This window comes from Lissotriton helveticus, chromosome 5_1, assembly GCF_964261635.1.
Source record: "Lissotriton helveticus chromosome 5_1, aLisHel1.1, whole genome shotgun sequence".
Taxonomy (NCBI): domain Eukaryota; kingdom Metazoa; phylum Chordata; class Amphibia; order Caudata; family Salamandridae; genus Lissotriton; species Lissotriton helveticus.
In genome coordinates this window covers 1248222375-1248246230 of record NC_136065.1, presented here as the reverse complement: position 1 = coordinate 1248246230, position 23856 = coordinate 1248222375, and the positions used below count along the sequence as shown (strand labels likewise).

Here is a 23856-nt window from a genome sequence, read left to right as displayed (position 1 = left end):
CACTCACGACGCCGATCCCGTTCTTGCCCAAACCAGGAGAACCTCTAATGAAGTGGGAGGACTGGAGAGAGTACTTCATGAATTACATAGAAGCTCTGGAAGACGAAAACGGGAAAGCTTTCCCCAGTAAGAGGAAGAAGAGGATACTTCTGCACAACTTAGGCCCGGAAGGGATCAGGGTTTTCCAGAATCTTGTGCCCACCCCCAGGCAAGCCACAGACGACGATGTAATCAGACACACAATAAAAGATCTGAACATCCACTATCGGCCGGCAGTATGCACATCTATTGATAGATATCATTTCCAGCAGAGGAAACAGGAGGCGGGCGAATACATAGACGACTATGTGGCCGTGCTACAGAAATTGGAGATAACGTGCCAATTTGGCATGCTGCATGACGAGTTCATAAAGGACCAGATAGTTATGCACACCACAAATAAGACGGTCCAAGACAAATTATGGGTGAATGGAGACGCCACGCTCAAGGAGGTGATCGCCATGGTGAAAAAGGCAGAGCTGTCCAAAAGATGCGCAGATGCTGCAAAAAGCGAAACCGCCCTGAGGCCCATGGTTAATAAAGTAGATGATGCTGAACCAACAGGAAGGAACAAAACGGTGGTGGAAGGTAAAGTGCCAAACAGATGGACAGGGAAGCCAACACAGCAGAGAAGGCAGAGAGAAAGCACGAACGCGTGCTACCGGTGTGGAAGGCAATCCCATGCGGCTCACGATAAACGTTGTCCGGCGGTCCGAGCGAAATGTATGTTCTGCGGCATAGTAGGACACTATGAAAAGGTATGCCGCCGCAAGATGAGAAGGCCCACGGTGAAGTATGTGGCGCAGGATCCGGAGGAAGAAGAGGTTAGAGAACAGGAGGAAGAAGACAACGTACTCTGCGTGGATGGTCAGGTACTGGGCATTGATTGCAGACGCTCCCGCAAACCACAATGTGACATGGTGATTGGGGGAATACAGGTCAAAATAGTAGTGGACTCGGGCTCCCCGTACACCATCGTCCAAAGGACAGTATGGAATGAAAATTTCAGACCCAGCCTAGGACCAAGACTAGAACCTCCGGACATAAGGCCAGTCACGTACACAGGAGAACCCATTCCGATGGTGGGATACAGAGTCTTAACCTTCGAGTTCAAAGGCCGGAGCGCTGAGTGAAAGTTGTACGTGGCGGAGAAGGGCCCATCGGTCCTAGGGTGGATGGATCAAGAAGACCTGGGTATACAGTTGGATTCAGGAGGAGACACGCAAGTGCTAATGACGAGCCCGGGGCACTGGCTGGACTTTGAGAGAATGAAGAGTGAATTTCCCAGAGTATTCCGTGGGAAGGTCGGCAAATTAGAAAAATTCATGCATCGGATAGACCTCAAGGAGAATGCCACACTGGTGTCCCACAAAGTAAGGAATATACCCATAGCGGTAAGAGAAGCGGTACAACAGGAGTTGCACAGACTGGAAGAGAACGGAATCATCGAACCAATAAATAGTTCGGAGTGACTGGCGCCTCTAGTAGTGGCCATGAAACCTAACTAAAATGTTCGCCTCTGTGTGGATCTGCGTGAGCTGAATAAATGCATCATAGTGGAAAAATTCCCACTACCACAAATTGAAGAGATGTTAGCAAAGACAAAAGGGGTGAAGTGGTTCTCTACTATCGATCTCAATTCAGCATATCATCAGACAGCTCTGCAGCCAGTGAGCCGGAAACTGACATCGTTTATAACACCCTTTGGGTGCTACCAGTTCCGCCGCATGCCCTTCGGTCTCGCGTCGGCGGCAGCAGTTTTCCAGAAATTAATGCATCGATTATTTAAAGACTTTGAAGGAGTACAGTACTTCCAGGACGACATATTAGTGATGGGCAAAGACATAAAAGATCATGACAGGAAACTAGCAACTGTACTTCGAGTTCTGGAAAGCAATGGCCTTACAGCTGAATGGGAGAAGTGCTGGTTCGGAATGACGTCTGTCACATACCAGGGGCATAAGATTGGAGAACAAGGCATCACGCCCCAAACGGGCCAATGTGAAAGCGATTTGTGAAGCCCCGGCACCGAACAACAAAGAAGAAGTGAGATCCTTCCTAGGGATGGCTGAATACTACAGAAAATTTGGGCAACACTTTGCCACAACGACACACCACCTGAGGCAACTCATAAGGGACAAAACAATATTCACAAGGACAGAGGAAAACAAAAAGGAATTTGACACCATAAAAAGAGATATCAGCAAGGAGATACCACTGCAAGGATACGACCCCCAGGGGCAGTCAGTGTTGATGACATACGCCAGCGAAAAAGGACTGGGAGCAGTCCTTATGCAGGAAAGGAAATATGGAACAATGGAGACTCTCAGCTTCGCATCGAGATCCCTATCTCCCACAGAACAGAAATTCAGCATAATATAGAAGGAGATGCTAGCGGTAGTGTGGGCCATGGGGAAGTTCCGCCAATTCCTATGGGGCACGAGGTTCCAGCTCAAGACTGATCACAAACCCCTGGTCAGAGTTCTCACATCGAGCGGGCATGCAAGCGCCACTCCCCGCATCGCCAAGATGACGTTGAAACTGTTAGACTATAGGTACAACGTGGAATACATCCCTGGAACAAGAAACAAGGTAGGTGACTACCTTTAGCATCACAAAGGTGGATAGTAGTGCTCTCTAAATAGAGAGACGTCCGCTGACTACCTTAGTAGAGCCGCGGCGACGGAGGAAGCCTCCAGCAGTGCGGAAGAGAGTGAGGTCATGGTAGCTTTTACGGAGGATCCCGAAAGAGTGATAAGTAGCCAGGAATGGTCAAAGGCGTATGGAGAAGACCCGGACATAGAGGAGGTCAAAGAATGTCTACTACGGGGATGGCCGGAAAAGAAACACCTACGGACAGCACTCAGGAAATTCTACGAGGTACGGGATGAGCTATCAATAGGAGACAAAGGGATATTTTTGTACAGAGGAGACAAAGTATTTCCCCTGACTACGCTGATACCCCACCTTTTAGCAGTACTACACGAGGGGCACATGGGAATAGTAAAGACGAAGATGAGAACGAAACAAATGTACTGGTGGCCGGGAATGGACATCCAAGTGGAAAGACACGTAAGGGAATGTGACCAGTGTCAAAGAGCGGACAAGACCCTAACACCTCTAAGACCAGCTTTAGGGAAGTTTGCCAGCCCAATAAATCCCTGGGAGGAAGTGTCTATAGACATTCTTGGACCGGTACTGGACACCCAGGGCACGCCAAAATACATGTGTGTCCTCATCAATAGGTATTCAAAGTGGCCGGAGGTGCACATACAGGAAGAGATGGACACAGAAACAGTCCTCCGGTTCCTTACCGCCACCTTCCTCCGGGAAGGTATTCCCAGATCCATCTTGAGCGACAATGGCCCGCAGTTCACCTCAGAGAGGTGGCACAAGTATATGGAGAGGAATGGGATCAAAACCACACACACCTCCGTATACCACCCTGCTGGTAATGGTCAAGTGGAGCGGTTTAAATGGGTCATAATGGGATCCGTTCAAGCAGCCATCACGCAAGGATTGGGAAAAGGAGGTCTAAAGTATGCTGTGGGCCTACCGCATCACCCCCACGAGCACCGGATATAGCCCCTTCCAGATCCTGAGAGGACGTCACCCCTTCACCAATGACAACCTAGCGTGAAGGAAAAGACAGTAACTAGCAAATGGTCCCCAGCGGTGGTGCAGCACAATTTAGAGAAGGCCCAAAGGATATACACTGGACATTATAACCGGAGAAGGAATGTGAAAGAAGCAGCCCTTGAGAGAGGGGAATGGGTTAGAGTCAAACTGGCAGTGCTGCGGAAGAAAGGAGACAGCAAATACAGCCAACCACTGCAGGTGAAAGAGGTATACGACAGAGCAGAGTTGCTCAGCGACGGAAATGTACGCATGTCCAAATGTAACAAGATTCTACAATGGTCCAATGAAGAAAGTGGGAGTACATCCCAAGACCAGGCACCACCTGAGGGTGAGGAGACACACCAAGAAAGAGAAGTGAATCCTGGAGCAGGAGTGAGCAGTGGGGAGTTCGGGGATGGTGACATCCCCATGACAGGAGAACAACTGGGAGTGGAGAGTGAAACCCCGTGGAGAGAAAGTCCTTGTGCTACTGGGGACAAGGTGGTGAACCAGGCTGAGAACAGTTCCAGAGAAGATTCCACCACTCCGGTAAGGCGCACACGGGCAGGCAGGGCGGTGGTGAGGCCCACCAGATTCCCAGACTTTGAACTAGGAGAAGGAAGATAACTTCTTTGTCTAAAGACTGCATGTTTTATGTTTTCAATGCAAAGGGGGGAGATATGTAGTGTTGCGCTCTATTCTCCGCGCGCTACGTGTTGAAGTCGCGCGCACGGCGGCCATTTTAGGTGGCAGGCGAGAGCGCGAAAGTATGGAGAATTATCGGAGAGCACCGGATACCCGGAGCTCTCCTACTGTACACAAATAAATACCAATTCCTCCTCAGTACTGCCTCAATTGATTGGGTTCATTGTACCACATTACAGTAACTTCCTTACTTCTGGACAAGGATTATTTAACTAGTTAAAAATCACCTTAGTGTTGTGGGAGTATACAAACTTTACATGAAGATGTTAAATAATAAAGGTTAGAAACACCAGCCTGGGACTGCACATTTTAAAAAAGAAATTGTAATTGATTTGTTTTCGAATATTTTACGAGACAGATATTAAAATAAATCAGGTTGTGGGTGTGTGTGAATTCTATCGAGAGGCCGATGCCTGTTATAACAGCGAGAGTAACCTTTGGATTCTCCAGTTCTGAGGTGCCTTTTAACGCTGAGCCCCCACATGACATGTTGCAACATGCCGGAAAGCCGGGTTCTTACAGCTTGATACAAATTCAAAATATTTCTGCTATTTTTGGGGCACAAAGCGTAGCAAACTTTGCCCAACATTGCTGTGCTATACTCAATAATTTGGGGGGAGGTGGCCCTCTAGTGGAGCACTCCCCAGCATGAGCGGTACTAGCCAGTTATGGTCTGGTTCCACCCGGTATGTTCCCAGCTCTGCTCTGTGGCAACCTGCTAGCCAGCAAGCCAGCCATTGCATCTGCGCCACTATATGGTATCCATTATTGTGTGCCGTATGGTTCACAGGGATGCCCTGCAATGTCCCCCATCCCTGATCAATTCCCTCACCTGGGAATCCAGGAAGTGAAATCAAGATCGCTGAATCCTGAGAGGGAGATTAACAAAATAATAAAATAAGGTGGGTAAAATGATAATTTTTTGCTGGCCAAACAGGCATGTGCACTTATAAGTGTCCACTACTCTTGCCTGCCGGGGCCCGCCCCCTTCCACTCACACGTAAGCAGTGTAGAGATAAATAAAAAAATAATAAGAATGTTTTATTATCATTTTATTTATCATCTGCTGGCAGTGGGACGTGCTCCGCAATTATGAAGGAGCTGCTCCGGCATGTGGGTGGTTGGGTGCTCAGCTTGCAAACCGCACTATGTAGGGTCGGCAGTTGGGGCACCAGTGGCGGGCCAAACTCCTATGCAGAAATACATTCCAACCTGTGAGTTTTCCCCAGTGCCAAGCCTTGATGGCCCCCGTAATTTCAGTCTCTGAAATGGGTTGGCCAAGGTCCTGCCGGACTACATTAGAGAGGTGTGGCAGGGTCAGATTCTAAAGTCTTGTGCAGCCAGCCTATACTCCCATGTAATAACCTCTAATAACTACCTTAAATGTCTTTCAGACCACCGGTGCAGTAACTAGATTACACGAAAAGTAATCTTTAATCACCTCCAGGAGGGAATTGCGGAAAACCGCATGAGCAATAACTCTAGTCGAAGCCTTCTCGTAGGAATTCTGGCCTGCCTCCTCCCCCAGTGTTAACGCAGCATAAGTGGGTTGTGGTCAGAGTAAGTGCAGGCCAGGTACTCCAACTTTGTGGCCTGGTCAGCAATCATGGGGATTCTAAAAACCCGTTCAGTCCCATGTAGAGGTGGTGCACCTACACTGGAGCCGGCCGGGTTTGCACCGCCTCCACACGCTGTAGAAGACTCCAGCTAGCGCCTCGCCCAGCACCCACCACCGGCACCCACAGTGTCCAGCCCCTGAAATGTATGCAGGATTCGGGTCGGCAGCTGCGGTGGTGACCGGAGTACACTTAAAGTGCAGCAATCGCATTGGGCGTCTTGGCTACGCACCCCCGTGCTCCATAAATGTACATTCGAATCACACAAGATATTCTATTTACTACAGGTCTGAAAGCTGCAGAATGTGATTGTACATAAAACCGGCCACAATAACACTGGGATACAAATTCATGAAACATGAAAATGGATGTCTTAGGTGTTAAAGAAAAAGAAACAATGTGTTTTTAATTTAAAATAAGTAGAAACTCTCGAGAACCTCTGGTTGGTCTCTCTCTAATGAATAATGCTAAAACCATGTTCCTTTGTCAATAGACTCAGCAATCCACAGATTTTAGCAACTCGTTTTAAACTGATTTTAATACAGTATTTTTTTTAGGACCACGGAAGTAGAAATTTGTTTGATAAAAATTTGATTTAGGTGATGAACATTTAGATAACTTTATGCATAACGTTATATTTTTCAACTTGATTATGTTTGGGGAATTGATTTTAAATCGTGCCGAGCACATTAAACTAATTGTACGGCTCGATAAACATGATAAAACAATAAAAGTATTAATAAAAATATATGAATAATAATTGCAATTACAATCATACATGGAATAATGTAACCCCTGTTGAAAGTTATAACCATATTGAAAATCACTGAGGAATTCCCTGAACATGTAGAGGAGCATTGCTTATGCCAAAATTCTTTATAAGTTGGCAGAAATTCGAGATGAAACGAAATAACCTTTTAATGCATTGCAGAAATTATTTTAGTGCAAATAATACAAGGGCACGCCATCTCCCTTGCCCCAGGTCACTTAAATCCTTGCACTCTTCCTTCTTCATCTGAATTGGGGTTATAATTGCAGTTGCAAATAATGTAATAATGTAATTGTAAATAATAAAAGAGGAATCTATACTGTCTGAGTAAACAGACTAAACAGGCCTGTGACTTCTTGCAGAAATATATTTTTAGCAATTTGATATGTTGCTTCCATAAACGGCTGCATTTCAGAACGTGCGATGAATGACATAAAGGAAGATTCTTGCCTTTATGCAACGAACCAGTGGTGCAAGAAAATGAGCATACTGCTAACGAGGGTTAAGCTTTTTGGGGACAATAGTTTGAAGAAAGAAGGATGAAAAACTCTCTATCCCTTTTTATTGTTTAAACACATTTTTTAAAAGATGCTCTGTGAACTGGCTTTCATACTGTCTGTTGGAAGCAGACACGTGGCGATACAATTCAACTGTAATAATTTATTACATTAGAGTAGCTACGACATTTTCTCATTGCACATAACTAGATGCAACTAGAATGCGATAAGAAAATTATGAAAAAAGGTTGTGCTCATTTATTACTGGTTTCAAAGTGTATATGTATATATACACCTCTCTCTCTCTCTCTCTCCTCTCTCTCTCTCTATCCATATATATATATATTCAATTCAATTCAATAATAACTTTATTCGGCAGTTTTAAGAAAAACACCATAAAAGTTCACAATAAACAGATTCACAAGAATTATAACAGTTTAAAAATCGTTAGAAAAATACATTGTAAAAACAATTAAGAAGAGCAGGAGCATCTCAATTTGTGCAAGTTTTACGATCTTGTAATAACATACAGTTTTACTGTTTTCTAAGATTCTTTCATTAGTGCAAGTCTGCAATATTGTTCATACTCAAAGGTTTGTACGATGACGTATACAGAATCTCTCTCTCTCTATCCATATATATATATATATATATATATATATATATTACCTACTGGCGGTCGCCAGTAGGTATATATAGTTAGGATTTTTTCTCTATGGGTTTTTTGAAAATTCTATGTCTAATAACTTTGGCGTTTGTGGACGGAATTGGCTGAAATTTTCAGGAAAATGGCACATTTTGTTTCTGAGCAGCCCTTGAAAATTTGGGGGGGGTTCGTCCAGTGGGGGCCGAGAAAAAAGGGGGGTCCCAAAACGTGTTTTTAACATTGAGTTTTCCATAGGGCGGTTGGCCTCACTTTTAGCCCGAACGGCTGAATGGATTTGCACGAAACTTGGCAAAATTGTAGGGACTGGTAGCCCGATGTGCCTTTTGTAGGTCTCAATATATGTGCTCCAGTGGATTTTGAGAAATTAACGTTTAAAAAAAGATATATATCTGTAACAGCGGACCGGGCAGCGCTCTGGTTCGCGGACTTTTCGCGCAACGGAGCTTTGTGAAGCGAAGCTGATTGGTTCTCCGGCGTCTGTCAACATTCCAAACAGTCCGTAGCGGCCGCCATCTTGTCTCTCGGTAGGATCGAGAGACAAGAGGAGGCCCAAGCGAAGGGGCAAATGACCATAAGGGGGCATAGTACATTGTCGCTCACCCCCTAGGTTTGATGTGGAGGTTTTAAAAGGGCCCCGCGGGGCAAAAAAAAATAAAAATAATAATAATCGAACAGCTGAATGGATTTGCACGAAACTTGGCAAAATTGTAGGGACTGGTAGCCCGATGTGCCTTTGCTAGATCTCAATATATGTGCTCCAGTGGATTTTGAGAAATTAACGTTCAAAAAAAGGTATATATCTGTAACAGCGCACCGCTTCGCGTACTTTTCGCGTTACGGAGCTTTGCGAAGCGAAGCTGATTGGCTCTCCGGTGTCTGTAAACATTCCAAACAGTCCGTAGCGGCCGCCATCTTGTCTCTCGGTAGGATCGAACAGCTGAATGGATTTGCACGAAACTTGGCAAAATTGTAGGGACTGGTAGCCCGATGTGCCTTTGCTAGGTCTCAATATATGTGCTTCAGTGCATTTTGAGAAATTAACGTTCAGAAACAAGATATATATCTGTAACAGCGCTCCGCTTCGCGGAGATAAAATTATATGTGTATTACCTAGCTGTTGCTAACACCAGTTAGCGACGGCTAGTAGAAGATAGCGACCATCTTGGGCCCCACTTTGCATGTGAGTGATATTTATCACTAATGACATGCAAAGTGGGCATGCCAAGATGTTAGCGACTGGAAACAGTCGCTAACATCGCTATCTCCTATTATCAACTTTTGGAAATATTCGAGATAAGGGCGAATATCTCTAAAAGCTACCACCTGCTCTGAGCAGTTCTTAGCCATGTTATCCAATGGGAGGTGGATAACATGGCTAAGAGCATTAGCTCGGTAATGCATGAATATCGCTGAGTTTTCAGCGATATTAATGCATTGCGGTCGTTTTTTATCGTATTTCCGATAAACCTTGATAATAGCAAGGTTTATCTGCGATAATTTCTGACGGTAAAAAAATCGTTGCTAAGCATCGTTAGGGATAAATATCGCTTAACTTTGGTAATATGCCCCAACGTCTGTTAACGTTCGATTCGAAGGAAATCAGGAAGTGTTGAAAAACATTGTCTGCGCCATCTTGTCTTTTTTCAAATGCCACACTTTTGTCGTGCACGGCAGCCATTTTAGATGCCTTGACCAGACCCACTCTGTGCACGCTGTCGATCCTTAGCATGGCTCCCCACCCTCGCAAACATCTCCCCCAGGCAGTGGTCACCCCCGCTCTCTGTCTTATGCATGGGTAATAAACCTCCCCCATCTGCGCTGCTGTTCCCTGAGAATCACACCCTGTGCCCGCCCGACACCTCCCTTTCGCCCTATTCACTACCGCACCCTCTGACACTCCTTTTCCTCTGTGTCCGATTGTCCAGGCTGGTCCTAGGGTATCAGCTAGCCCTGCAGATGTAGTTTATGGCCACAGCTGTAAAGAATCACCCCTCTTCAAAGGAGTTATAGTAGATCAAGGCCCACAATCGATGAGATTCGTCACAGCAGAAGCGTTGCTATTATCTGAAAACCATCCTGTATTGTGATTGGGGAGGGGACCGAGCCTGAAGCGGAAGATTCCAGGGATGACTGTTTGTACATCAAAGTTTTTACAATTATGTGTCACATTAAAAATATATAGCACTCCGACAAAGTAGTAAGATTATAAAACTTTAATAATTTATAAATATATACAAGAAAACAAAAATAGTAATAACATATAAACATTTTTAGGGAAAAACAACGAAGTAGCGGTCGGCTGTGCGAATAGTCCCAACGCAGCACAACGTCCAGATTTCCGGCGTGGGGCGTCGCGGGGGGTGGGTCATCAGTAGCAAACTGTTGTGCGAATAGTTCCAAGGCAGCAGAACGCGTTGAAATCTAGATGACACGAAAGTGATGTCTAGTAAGTTGCCACCCAGCAAATAACGGCATGGGGCGTCGCGGGGGGTGGGTCATCAGTAGCAAACTGTTGCGCGAATAGTTCCAAGGCAGCAGAACGATGGCACCAAGGTGATGTCCAGTAAGTTGCCGCACTGGTTTTGGTATCCTACAATGCTGCTCCGAATAACGGCGTGGAGCGCCCCGGGGGAGGCGGCGTGAACGGGCCTCTCCAGGTGGAGTGTCATCTGTTGTAGTGGGGCGCCCCTTTACCGTTTCAGTTGCCATTCCGTCCGTTTTTGGTCCACTGTGTCAAAAGCCGCAATTCAGCTGAGTTGCGCCCACTCTTGCGGTGCAGCGATAGGCGGCTGTCACAGGACTCTCAAAATGGCGGCAGGCTGTTTCCTTTTTGGGCCTGGTCCACTGAAATGGCCCTGGGACACCTTGGAAATCGGACGCTTGTCTGCTAGGTCTTGGACCTCATTCTCGAAAGCGTCCCCTCCGCCTTGAGAATTCATCAAAAGTTTTGGGGGCTCCGACTCCTGCAGGCTTCTGGTGGGGAGCGGCTGCCATGATTGCTCGCGGAATGACCACGACTGAGCTACGAGATGGTGGTGCTTTCATGCTGACGCCAGCTTCAGTCTGAAACATCCAGAAACAAGGTGGGGCTTTCATCGTTTGGGGAAAAAAAAAAGTTTTCATCCTATGAAAAGTGTTGTTTTTAGGTCACATGATCAAGCCTTCCATCATTAGGAAACCAAAAGTAAAATGAACCAATGAAAAGTTTTATAAACAAGTCACATGACCTGTTATGCGGCATAGGGTGTAAAATTAGGAGAAAATACGTTGGCACGTGAGGCGGCGTCAGTAGCGGACCGATGTGCGAATAGGCCGAAGGCAACACAACGCGCCAAGATCTGGATGGCACCGAGGTGGTGTCCAGCAAGTTGCAGCACTGGTGTGGCCATCCTACAATGCTGAAAGTCGGCGTGGGGCGCCCCGTTGGCCTGTGAGTTTGCGTCAGTAGCGGACCGATGTGCGAATAGGCCGAAGGCAGCACAACGCGCCAAGATCCGGATGGCACCGAGGTGGTGTCTAGTAAGTTGTCGCACTGGTGTGGCCATCCAACAATGCTGAAAGTCGGCGTGGGGCGCCCCGTTGGCCTGTGAGTTTGCGTCAGTAGCGGACCGATGTGCGAATAGGCCGAAGGCAGCACAACGCGCCAAGATCCGGATGGCACCGAGGTGGTGTCTAGTAAGTTGCCGCACTGGTGTGGCCATCCTACAATGCTGAAAGTCGGCGTGGGGCGCCCCGTTGGCCTGTGAGTTTGCGTCAGTAGCGGACCGATGTGCGAATAGGTCGAAGGCAGCACAACGCGCCAAGATCCGGATGGCACCGAGGTGGTGTCTAGTAAGTTGTCGCACTTCTGTGGCCATCCTACAATGTTGAAAGTCGGCGTGGGGCGCCCCGTTGGCCTGTGAGATGGCGTCAGTAGCGGACCGATGTGCGAATGGGGCCAAAGGCAGCGCAACAATATTTTCTGATTTGAAGACACCACAAGGCGCTGAGATGCCAAGATCCGGATGGCACCGAGGTGGTGTCTAGCAAGTTGTGGCACTGGTGTGGCCATCGTACAATGGTAAAAGTCGGCGTGGGGCGCCCTGTTGGCCTGTGAGATGGTGTCAGTAGCGGACTGATGTGTGAATGGGGCCAAAGGCAGCGCAACAATATTTTCTACTATATTTTCGGAGTAGAAGACACCACAAGGCGCTGAGATGCCAAGATCCGGATGGCACCGAGGTGATGTGTAAGTTGCCGACGGATGTGCGAATGGGGCCAAAGGCAGCTCAACAATATTTTCTGAAGAGAATACACCACAAGGCGCTGAGATGCCAAGATCCGGATGGCACCGAGGTGATGTCTAAGTTGCGGAACGATGTGCGAATGGGGCCAAAGGTAGCGTAACAAGATTTTCTGTATGGAAGATACCACTAGGCGTTGAGATGCCAAGATTCGGATGGCACCGAGGTGATGTCTAGGAAGTTGTGCCACTGGTGTGGCCATCGTACAATGGTAAAAGTCGGCGTGGGGCGCCCTATTGGCCTGTGAGATGGTGTCAGTAGCGGACTGATGTGCGAATGGGGCCAAAGGCAGCGCAACAATATTTTCTGACTGACACCACAAGGCGCTGAGATGCCAAGATCCGGATGGCATCGAGGTGATGTCTAAGTTGCGGACTGATGTGCGAATGGGGCCAAAGGCAGCGTAACAATATTTTCTGTATGGAAGATACCACTAGGCGTTGAGATGCCAAGATTCGGATGGCACCGAGGTGATGTCTAGCAAGTTGGTGTGGTCATCCTACAATGTTGAAACTCGGCGTGGGTCACCCCATTAGCCTGTGAGATGGCGTCAGTAGCGGACCGATGTGCGAATAGGCCGAAGGCAGCACAACGCGCCAAGATCCGGATGTCACCGTGGTGGTTTCATAGTTGAGAGGCACTTCATCTGCAGTGGGGCGCCGAGATCCGGATGGCACCGAGGTGATGTCTAGCAAGTTGCTGTACTTGTGTGGTCATCCTACAATGCTGAAACTCGGCGTGGGTCGCCCCATTAGCCTGTGAGATAGCTGTTCTTTGGATTTGGGCCTGGTCCACTAAAATGGCCCTGGGACACCTAAGAACTCGAACGCTCGATTTTTTTTTCCTTTCCTGTACATGCAAAAAAAGGTAAATGCCCGGTATGTTACACGCTTCATCTGCCACGATGAACTCTCCAGAGGAACTGAAAAAATATATAGTTGTGGTAACTATACCATGCATCGTCATATGGAGAGGTGGCACCAATTAATTATAGTGCTGCATAAAAGAGAGATTTGGAGGAGAACCCCTGACCTGCTAGTACATTCATCAAAGAAGTGGCACTGAGAGCTTCAGAGGCAAGGGAAACGGTCCCAAATATTTAGAAGAACTTTGGAAAGATTAAAATGACATGTTTAGATTGTGGTAAATTAATTTCATGTGGGTAGATGAGTGTTACTCTAATAAATACAGCATATGAACATCATCATAGTCGATGGTTGGTAGAGACATTTTGACTATATCCTGGACCTGCCCGTCCTCGCCCAAAATGGCGCCGGAATAAATGGGACTCGTAACTCCTTGTTGTGTACTGGTTGCAGAACCTTGAAATCACGAGATACGTATGCAGTTTTGAAGCACATGGCGGGCGGGGACGAGAATTGATTGAATATTTCGACATCCCTATTGATATTAAGTTCTGATGTGTTATTGATTACTGTACTGTTGAAAATTCGAATTAACGTCACCCATGGTACTTGCCCGCAAATGTATATCTAGATAATTTTATTGTAACTGGCCCTGTCGTATTTTAATTATAAAATGTACGTCCACCGATTCCGTAACTGTTAGACACCTTAGTTTTTGCAACCTAATGGCCCGCCCGTTACGTTCCTCTACAGTGTAAATGTCTATTCATCATATACGATTACAGTTTGCTCCGTGGCAGGCCCACGTGGTTATAGGCTCGTATTTGTATAATGAAATTTTCACAATAAAGGTTTTTAAAAGAAAACATGGTAGTAGTGTATACATTGGTAAAGTTTTTAATAATAGTCACTGTTTTAGAATCATTAAAAGGCAAGTGAAATAAAGCAGACCAATTACATGAAGGGTAAAAGGTATAATACGAAGGAACGCAGTAAAGATAAATGGTCAAGGGCTGTTGTGTTTTCTATTCCTGCAACATAAAGTGATCGATAAGAATCTCATATTCAGGCGTATCGGCGACTAAGACAGCAGGTCGACCCTCTTTTGCTCAACGGCTCCGTCATGGGACGAAGAAACGCTCTTTTTCTCGAAAAAAGAATATATTTTACTTGCAGGACAGTTGTAAAATTTCCGGGAAAGTACATTAGCCTGGAACATTATAACATATATTTAAGAGAAAATAATGTTCGGAAGTAATTAAAAGCGTAATTTTTAGGTGATATGACCAAGGCTTTCATCATTAGAATAAGAAAAGTAAAATGAACCAATGAAAAGTTTTATTAACAAGTCACATGACTTGTTATGCTTACGTTACGCGCTGCGCGCCCCGGATGACTTCCGGATGCGCTAACGCGGCGCGTCATATGACGCATTACGCGACAACGCAGGTCCAGAATATAGTCAAAATGTCTCCACCAACCAGCGGTCGAAACACAACCCCTTTCAGCAGGCTAAATAGTTCTGTTAAATGACAACAGAAAGGACAGGCAACAAGAACCATCAGTCAAAGAGGGGAGGGCTAGTTCTTCTCTACCGGGTTACATTGGGGCGCTACCGGAACTGATCGAATTGGTAGTCTACAGTGTTTCTGGATGTTTCAGACCGAAGCTGGGGTTAGCATGAGAGCAGCACCATTTCGTAGCTCCGTTGTGGCCATTCCGCAACCAATCATGGCAGCCGCTCTTTATCGTTATTTTGGGCGGGGTGGGTGGCGGAGCCGAGCTGTTTTGCAGCCATCATTGTGTGGAGTTCAGTTCATCTCACTAGTTTTGTATTTGTCATGAGGGGTTGTTCCTAATGTTTCTATTTTAGCGAGGTCAAAAAGAGATCCCATTAGTGGCCTACTGATTTTGCTCGATTCCTTTTCTTTTTTTTTACACGATTTTTCGTTATCTGCAAAGACTAAACAGAGTATTGCGACTCTGTGTTTGTTTGTAAATAGAGAATGAACCAAAGAGAACTAATTCTAAAACAGTAAATACTTGGATAACAATCAATCAAATGGAGAGAGAAGCAGGCACGACGGATTACAACGGGGGCAAAGGCCTGCGTTAACTACCTTTCACTATCTGCAAAGAGAGAGTACTCCTAATAGAAATGAGGGGGGGGGGCACCATTCAAAGCAGATCAGTGTGCATAAACACGAAAATGTTTTCACTTACCACGTACTTGACATTCGACAGCTTATGATATTTGCTATTAAAAAACCATTGAAATTCACTGAAAAAACCATAGGTTATAGACCATATATAGTTAGGAATTAGCATTTACAAAACCTTGAAAATTCACTGAAAAAACCATAGGTTATACACCATATATAGTTAGGAATTAGCATTTAAAAAACCTTATTTTACTCACACAAAACCATTGAAATTCCATATATAGTTAGTTGCACTAACTATATATCGCGCACCCGCAATCCACTGCTGATCATGTCACATATTACATCATTCATGACATGGTCAGTGACATCACTGATGACATCACTGATGACATCTCAAATGACATCACTGATGAGATCACTGATGACATCTCATTTGACATCAATGACCACATCACTGATGATATCATTCATGTGACAATACAATGCATCTCCTCACGTTTTAATATAACCTCTGTTTCACCCAGTGTTAAATACAGAGTATAATTTTTGAAACCATTGACACACCAATACTAGTTACTACATACGTACTCACTGATTCCTACGTCTACACACACATTCACTCATTCACCCATACAATCATTCATACATACAATCACTCATCTTTACAACACTATCATATGCACTCATACACCTATACAGACACTTACACTCTGCCACTCATCCATGGAGTTACTCACACACCTAGTCAGTCCTGTAAAGAATCAATCACACTTCCATTTTCTTGTCTATACAGTTAAACATAGAGCACCTTACATTTTCAAACATATACTAACACATACTTACTTTCTTATACAATCATTGATACAAGTACACATTGATCTGCACAGAGTCACACACCTCCCAGCCAGCCACACACACACTCAGTCTCCTATACAAATACTTGGACAATCAATCAATAACCCATATAGTTAATCATATAGCTACTGATCAACACATGCAGCAGTTTACAGAACAACAGACATAATGATGCACAAATTAAGACAGTTTACTCACTAACCCATGCACTCAGTGAGACACATTTAATCACTCACTCATACATTCAGTCATGCACCTACTAAATCCTTCGTCCAGACACTTATACATCTACTCATTCTTCAATATGTAAAACATATTTAAACTTTACAGAAACACACAGTCACTGGATGATGTCATCAGTGATCTCATCAGTGATGTCATTTGAGATGTCATCAGTGATGTCATCAGTGATGTCATTTGAGATGTCATCAGTGATGTCATTTGAGATGTCATCAGTGATGTCATCAGTGATGTCACTGACCATGTCATGAATGATGTAATATGTGACATGATCAGCAGTGGATTGCGGGTGCGCGATATATAGTTAGTGCAACTAACTATATATGGAATTTCAATGGTTTTGTGTGAGTAAAATAAGGTTTTTTAAATGCTAATTCCTAACTATATATGGTGTATAACCTATGTTTTTTTCAGTGAATATATATATATATATATATATATATATATATATATATATTTATATATATATATTTATATATTTATATGACAACGGACCTTTCTCGTGGAGAGAGGGGTGAGCCGCACACATTAGGTGAAATGAAAGTCTTTTATTTCAAATTGCAAAGTGCTGGGGGTCTCGTTCCTGATGCATTTCGGTCAGCATTGACCTTTATCAAAGGAAGCCAGAAGCATCAAAGAGGCTGAAAGGCACACAGTTCCAATTGCTCATTTATGAATGTTTTCCCCTTGGTGGGCGTCACAAGTGGCTGAATGGAAATATTTGCCCCCTGGTGGGCGCCGCGATAGGCTGAATGAATGAGGCATGCTGGTCTCTGTAGTTTGCCTTTGGTCCCACAATTCTTTCCCTTCAGTGGGCGATGCGTTTAAAATTCGTGTTTGTTAATGCAATCACCTAATCCCCGTGCATACTGACTTGGAGTTGCTGGGGGCCAATACCAAGGTCCAGTCCCTGGCGGCTGCCACTGCCCTTGTTGCTTCCGCATAAGTCACAATTTGGTCAATTTGCGGGCAGTTGTTGGCGCTCTTTTTACTGGTGGTGCATAGCTTGCGGCAGGACCACGCCGCAAAAACATGACAACGGACCGTTCTCGTGGTGAGAGGGGTGAGCGGCACACATTAGGTGAAATTAAAGTATTTTATTTCAAATTGCAAAGCGCTGGCGGTCTCGTTCCTGATGCATTTCGGTCAGCATTGACCTTTATCAAAGGAAGCCAGAAGCATCAAAGAGGCTGAAAGGCACACAGTCCCAATTGCTCATTTAGGAATGTTTTCCCCATGGTGGGCGTCACAAGTGGCTGAATGGAGATATTTGCCCCCTGGTGGGCGCCGCGATAGGCTGAATGAATGAGGCACGCTGGTCTCTGTAGTTTGCCTTTGGTCCCACAATTCTTTCCCTTCAGGGGGCGATGCGTTTAAAATTCGTGTTTGTTGGTGCAATCACCTAATCCCCGTGCATACTGACTTGGAGTTGCTGGGGGCCAATACCAAGGTCCAGTCCCTGGCGGCTGCCACTGCCCTTGTTGCTTCCGCATGAGTCACAATTTGGTCCATTTGCGGGCAGTTGTTGGCGCTCTTTTTGCTGGTGGTGCTTAGCTCGCGGCAGGACCACGCCGCAAAAACATGACAACGGACCTTTCTCGTGGAGAGAGGGGTGAGCCGCACACATTAGGTGAAATGAAAGACTTACATTTCAAATTGCAAAGCACTGGCGGTCTCGTTCCTGATGCATTTCGGTCAGCATTGACCTTTATCAAAGGAAGCCAGAAGCATCAAAGAGGCTGAAAGGCACACAGTCCCAATTGCTCATATATGAATGTTTTCCCCCTGTTGGGCGTCACAAGTGGCTGAATGGAGATATTTGCCCCCTGGTGGGCGCCGCGATAGGCTGAACGAATGAGGCACGCTGGTCTCTGTAGTTTGCCTTTGGTCCCACAATTCTTTCCCTTCAGGGGGCGATGTGTTTAAAATTTGTGTTTGTTGGTGCAATCACCTAATCCCCGTGCATACTGACTTGGAGTTGCTGGGGGCCAATACCAAGGTCCAGTCCCTGGCTGCTGCCACTGCCCTTGTTGCTTCCGCATGAGTCACAATTTGGTCCATTTGCGGGCAGTTGTTGGCGCTCTTTTTGCTGGTGGTGCTTAGCTCGCGGCAGGACCACGCCGCAAAAACATGACAACGGACCGTTCTCGTGGAGAGAGGGGTGAGCCGCACACATTAGGTGACATGAAAGTATTTTATTTTAAATTGCAAAGCGCTGGCGGTCTCGTTCCTGATGCATTTCGGTCAGCATTGACCTTTATCAAAGGAAGCCAGAAGCATCAAAGAGGCTGAAAGGCACACAGTCCCAATTGCTCATATATGAATGTTTTCCCCCTGTTGGGCGTCACAAGTGGCTGAATGGAGATATTTGCCCCCTGGTGGGCGCCGCGATAGGCTGAACGAATGAGGCACGCTGGTCTCTGTAGTTTGCCTTTGGTCCCACAATTCTTTCCCTTCAGGGGGCGATGTGTTTAAAATTTGTGTTTGTTGGTGCAATCACCTAATCCCCGTGCATACTGACTTGGAGTTGCTGGGGGCCAATACCAAGGTCCAGTCCCTGGCGGCTGCCACTGCCCTTGTTGCTTCCGCATGAGTCACAATTTGGTCCATTTGCGGGCAGTTGTTGGCGCTCTTTTTGCTGGTGGTGCTTAGCTCGCGGCAGGACCACGCCGCAAAAACATGACAACGGACCGTGCTCGTGGAGAGAGGGGTGAGCCGCACACATTAGGTGACATGAAAGTATTTTATTTTAAATTGCAAAGCGCTGGCGGTCTCGTTCCTGATGCATTTCGGTCAGCATTGACCTTTATCAAAGGAAGCCAGAAGCATCAAAGAGGCTGAAAGGCACACAGTCCCAATTGCTCATTTATGAATGTTTTCCCCCTGTTGGGCGTCACAAGTGGCTGAATGGAGATATTTGCCCCCTGGTGGGCGCCGCGATAGGCTGAATGAATGAGGCACGCTGGTCTCTGTAGTTTGCCTTTGGTCCCACAATTCTTTCCCTTCAGGGGGCGATGTGTTTAAAATTCGTGTTTGTTGGTGCAATCACCTAATCCCCGTGCATACTGACTTGGAGTTGCTGGGGGCCAATACCAAGGTCCAGTCCCTGGCGGCTGCCACTGCCCTTGTTGCTTCCGCATGAGTCACAATTTGATCCATTTGCGGGCAGTTGTTGGCGCTCTTTTTGCTGGTGGTGCTTAGCTCGCGGCAGGACCACGCCGCAAAAACATGACAACGGACGTGGAAACTGTAATAGTGCATATGGGTGCCGTAGATCTTAAAACTAATTTTTATTTTAAAAAGTAATAATTATTGTCATAAACATCATCATCAAATGGTGATAGTCATAAAGACACTAATTATATGAAGAGAACAACCAGGCAAAGTTTCGGGGCAAATTAAAGGTTCAAGCTTCTTAAAACCTACAAGTTCTCTAGAGGGGAGATTTTCTCCAGTACCTTTCCTACCTCTCTGTTCAGCCAAGCTTTTTGTTACTTATGCAAAACTCATCTTGACGTGGCCTAGATTTAGTCTGTGAAGAGGTTGGTGGAGCATAGGGGCTGGGCCCAGTGATTAATTAGGTTCTATTTGTGGAGATGACACAGGTGTATGGTTCTTCAGATGCTGCATTTCATTATGTTATATGTTCTTATTGTATCGAATTGCCTCTCAGCACTGTGTGTAGCGGTTGTCACTAAGGAAAACATTCTCCTGTACCATTAAACTATTTAAATAATATGTTTGAAACAGCAATGCAGTTGTGCTGGTTTGCGCTGTGTGGCATTTTACGAGTGCCTTTATGTTTGTTAAGCCCCCTGTATCATTCTCTAGTATTGATTTGCCGACTTGAAAACCTGTCTCTCCCTGACCTGGTATCACTCTAGTACTCTGCCATTTCTAAATCTCGGCCACGCCCTGATTTCTCACAGTTTGACTGACCACTATGGTTTACACAACCTACCGTTTCCTGTTTCTGTGTGTGTCATGCTCTCTGTATTGATTTGTTGACGTGTGCCTGGCTCCCCAGTCCTGGCATTGCGCTAGCTGTCTATCATTTCTAACGCTCATCCAGGCCCTGATTTCTCACACCGTTCGATCCTCCACCATGATTTAAACAGCCTACTATTTGCTGTGCCTTCCCTTCGCTGTAGCATATACTATTCTGAGTCCTCGTTGCCAGTCAGGTGCTTGAGGTTGGTTATCAACTAGCACTTCTGATTGAGGTAAATGATTACTTCACAAGTTGCCCTACTGATTCCCTTTCTCCTGCTCCCTCCTGGTCACTCTTTTCAGATCAGGTGCTTTCACAAGGCCTGACAGCATCAGGAACAGACATACAATCAACCAAAAAATAGAACACATCACTTGGTCTGTCTTTGTAGGTGACAGCAAAGTGTATGGTGGCAGGTGGTCAGTGCTCATTGGTTTCTGCTTGTCTGTGTGTGTGGGCAGATGCAGGCATTTTGTGTACTGATATCTGTAAGTATACAAGAAAAGAAGCTGTTACAGCACACCTATTACTATGTATACCAATCCGAAAACAGTGTTGGACAAATATTAAACAAAGTCTGGAATCCAATATGTTCCTAAGCTCATGAGGATAATCCAATGAGACAAATGATATGCACAACATTAAAATAACGTCATCAGTTGATAATTCCTTGTCTTTTTAACTTCTTAAAGATTCCCAGCACACAATTTAGCCAACACATGTTTCGTCTGTAGACAGACTTTTTCAAGGCAATATAGGGATAATGGAGCAATATAATCCAGTGTGGATCTGTCCATGTAGCCCATCCGTTTGCGTGTTCCGAAGCCCAAAATGGTCGTATGATGTACCAGATGGTCAAAGTGAACAACTGTAGTACGTCACACAAAGCAATAATGAGTCACAAATTCCAATTTATAAATTATGCTTTGCTATAGTCTCGACCCGTGAGTGTTATCATGTATATTTCCAAGCAGTAACATTTAGTAATGTAGACCATAAGTAGCATTTAATACAGTGCATAGCATCCTCATGGTAAATGGTGCACGCGGGGCAAAACCATGGTAAGTATGCAACCCTATAACCGATAGTATCTCCACAGCAATAGCACGTGTGACCGCTCGCAGTGTAAGCAATGCATGTCATTTGTCTCAGTAGATTATCCTCATGTGCTTAGGAACATATTGGATTCCAGACTTTGTTTAATATTTGTCCAACACTGTTTTTGGATTGGTATACATAGTAATAGGTGTGCTGTAACAGCTTCTTTTCTTGTGTATTGATATGCATGCTATTTTGTAACGTGCTGACACGTTGACCTTATTGATGTGCGGTTCCTTCCCTCATAGGGAACACTACTACCTATCAGTTGTTTTGTTATAATTGATATCTGTAAGTATGTTGCTCTGTCTGCCAATGGGCATGTATTTGACATCTATACCAAAGCATGTGAAAAGGCATGTCATTTACCTCGTTATTTATTTTAGTTTATAGTCCATAATGTACTTACTTTGATAGGTAACGTGGGTTTGTTGAGCGATTTGTAATTGTTTGCCTGGCGGCCAGGTTGTGTCCTTGCGCGCATGCGCTTGACTAAGGTCAAACTTTGAACTTGGTCGGCTGTTATTTCAGTTTCTCTCTGTGTCAGACTGACTCCGTAGCAGCCGCGGCCATACAGGTAAGAGCGGTGTGGCAGTGGGACCGGTGAGGGGGGATTTCAGCGGACGATGACCAGGGGAAATTAAATAAATAATGAATTTGCCCTAGTCATCATCCGTCGAAATCTCACCTGGCCCCACTGCTCTTACCTTTACGGGCCACGGCTGCTCCATAGCCTCTTAAAGGACCTGATGGCAACACGTTTGGAGAAACATAAAAAACATCACATGAATGATTAAATATCTGCATTTATTTTCTTTATTTCTCAGTTTTTCTTTCTCTCCTTACAAAGCAATGTGTGTCAGGACTAAAACTTTTTGTCCTTTGTCACTAAATGATCCATGCAACCGTTCCAAAGACTGCATATGCCGTGCAAGACACACATTCCCATATGGCAGTGCCTCAGAACTGCTCTGTGTCTCGCGTAGCTCTGCTAGGCACCTATTTCTTTCTCTAATTCTTTCCCCTCTCTTTTCACTGAAATCTCCTCTATCACTCACTTTGTCGCGATGACTGTTTGTCCGTCTCACATTTTCTATCTTTGTCACTCTTCACTCTTTCTCCCTCCGTCTCACTCTGTATGGTTATCATCCACATCAACCTTCTTCCTTCCCCCCCCACACTCTAAACTTGTCCCCTAACCCTTAAAATGCCCTCTGAAATCTTATTTTCACTCAGGGTTCAGAGTTGGGTGGCTGGTCCTTGGGACGATGGACTGAGGATGGAATTGATATCAACAACAATTTCCCAGACTTAAACACCCTACTTTGGGAATCTGAGGATCGCAAGCTGGTTTCACGGAAAGTACCAAACCACCACATCCCAATCCCAGAGTGGTACCAGTCTGAGAACGCCACGGTAAGGCAACACATATCTTGTCTTTAATGCAAGCTCCAATGGTGCAAGGCTGAAGCAGTTCAGATTGATGTCGCTTATCAACCAATATTGTGATTCGGATCCCATAGACTAGTACAATCTTTGAATTTTAGGGCTTAGTCTTGGTGTCCTGTTCACGGAGCTTACTTTGTGAAAAAATAAGTGTGAGGCCCAAAGTTTTCCTTAAGAGGCTGCCACTCACTGCGACTGCCAGCACTGCCCTCTTCTACAAATGGCACGTCCCACTGAAAGAATTGGCGCCATCCACTGCCTGCGGTGCTAGAGCCACCCCTACCTGCAATTGGTACTGTTTGGGTTTAAGGGAGGTAGTGTAATGGGGTCTAGAAAAAGTTATACAAATGTATAATCCCCAGATAAATTAGCATAGTTGATTGATGTCATTGCTTGCTTTCCTTTAAATAGGACTCAACTTGATCCTAGACAATTTTTTTTTCACTGGCGAGGCTAATTCATGTAAGCATCCCTATATTAAAAGTCCGAATTTTACGTAGGGTCACACCAGGGTTTAGTTTAATGCCAACAAATGTAATGAATCTGAAAGTGCCACAGAATGGAAAACTGGCTTTATATATGTTTGACCGACTTACAAGGCTGCTGGATGTCTCACAAAATGAACTGAACAAATAGTATAGCTAGCATGAGCAGATTAGAAGCGGTACACTATTTCTTTGAAGCAGGGGTAAGTTTATGTACTGTATGCAACATTTTATATATAGCATTACAGAACTATGGGCCAGATGTACAAAGGCTTTTACCATTCGCAAACCCTCAGATTCATCGAATCAGAGGGTTTGCTAATGTTATAACCCTATTTCAATTGTACAAAGCCCATTTAATGATTCAGGGAAACGTTTCTGAACCGTGAAATGGGTTTAGGGAACCATACCAAGTTGATATTTGGAAGTGGTGTTTTTAGGGCATATCTTCCAAATGCCCATTCCTTATGGTATTTATTATTATTTTGCAACCTTAATCTGGTTGCCATCCATAAT

General features: G+C 45.2%; 1 protein-coding gene across 2 annotated transcripts in view; it reads left to right on the top strand.

The window, feature by feature from the left end:
• The window catches only part of CPXM2 (carboxypeptidase X, M14 family member 2), a 361124-nt gene that overhangs the window by 307097 nt on the left and 30171 nt on the right, over positions 1 to 23856 (top strand). For both annotated transcript variants that reach the window (XM_078644019.1, XM_078644018.1), the window contains one exon: positions 22646 to 22825. In XM_078644019.1, coding sequence (XP_078500145.1) covers positions 22646 to 22825 — 180 coding nt within the window. The remainder of the gene's footprint in view (positions 1 to 22645; positions 22826 to 23856) is intronic.